Below are 1,148 nucleotides of genomic sequence, written 5' to 3' on the forward strand. Positions count from 1 at the left end.
TATATTCATTACTCTACAATCCTTCCTTACCTAATTGCTATTCATTATTCCTTGAAGATAAAGGTTCAGTGTATTATTGATATGATCACTGATGAATGCCTAGCAAATTGGCCTACAATTTTTTGCGCCATGGCTTTGCAACCCTTTCAATGACTACTCGGGGATTTGCAATCCATTGGTTGGGAACCACTGGAGTAGATCACAGATTTCTTGTTTAATATCTTTATTTCTTAATTTTCCATAGATAGGGAAGGATTAAAGATGTAAAAGACAGAGACTAATGATCCTATTTATTTTGGGAAGATTGAGGCTAAACTAATATGCCAGACTAATTGTGGTTATGAATACTGTTTCTTTTGTGCTTATTGTTAAATAGCAGAGTACTGCCACTCTTCTCAGAGATTGGATTTAAACAAAAACATAAAAAAGAAGGTTTAGATATTAATACCATATTTTGTTACAGGGCAACAGCTTAAGCATGGTGGACAGGTGGATGCTACACCAGCTTTCAGTAGCTGTGAAAGAGTGTAATGCTGCCTTCAAGGAGTTCAACTTCCCACGAGCAACCACAGCCCTCTACAACCTTTGGTGGTACCAGCTGTGTGATGTGTACTTGGTAAGGATTGTGTTGCTATCTTGTTTGAAGTTTATCATGACTTATTAATTTTTGGACATAGAAATGTTTGTGTTGAAAGTATCTGCATTGTTAATGTGTATCTTCTCTTTACAGGAGTGCCTGAAGCCAGTCATGTACTCTGACAACGAGGATGCAAAGAACTTAAGCCGTAATGTTTTATACACAGCTTTGCATGTTGGATTGACTCTGATTTCTCCATTCATGCCATTCTTGTCTGAGGAACTGTTCCAGCGGCTCCCACCACGCACAGCAAATCAGCCACCATCAATCTGTGTCACGTCTTATCCAGAATCTGAGGAGGTTAGTTGCTGCGGAAAATGTAATTTCCTATAACATAGGATTGGAATTAGTAATCTCTAAATTTCAACTAGTTATCGCTAAACCTCACATCCATAGTCTCCGAGCAGGAGGATTATCAGAGGACATTTTATAAGGGCAGTCTTCCACTTCATGGTGTTTGATTTTCACGTGTGTAAGAAATGAAACTGTGCTACTTTTACTTATAACTTTA

At 38.0% G+C, this 1,148-nt stretch overlaps 1 protein-coding gene across 2 annotated transcripts in view; it reads left to right on the plus strand.

Moving 5' to 3' along the window:
* Window positions 1-1,148, plus strand: part of LOC119589258 (valine--tRNA ligase-like) — a gene marked incomplete at its 5' end in the record, with an annotated part of 5,581 nt that overhangs the window by 2,445 nt on the left and 1,988 nt on the right. For both annotated transcript variants that reach the window (XM_037937876.1, XM_037937877.1), the window contains 2 exon segments: window positions 464-616; window positions 731-937. In XM_037937876.1, the coding sequence (XP_037793804.1) occupies window positions 464-616; window positions 731-937 (360 nt within the window).

The sequence above is a fragment of the Penaeus monodon genome, chromosome 25 (genome assembly GCF_015228065.2).
Source record: "Penaeus monodon isolate SGIC_2016 chromosome 25, NSTDA_Pmon_1, whole genome shotgun sequence".
Classification (NCBI taxonomy): domain Eukaryota; kingdom Metazoa; phylum Arthropoda; class Malacostraca; order Decapoda; family Penaeidae; genus Penaeus; species Penaeus monodon.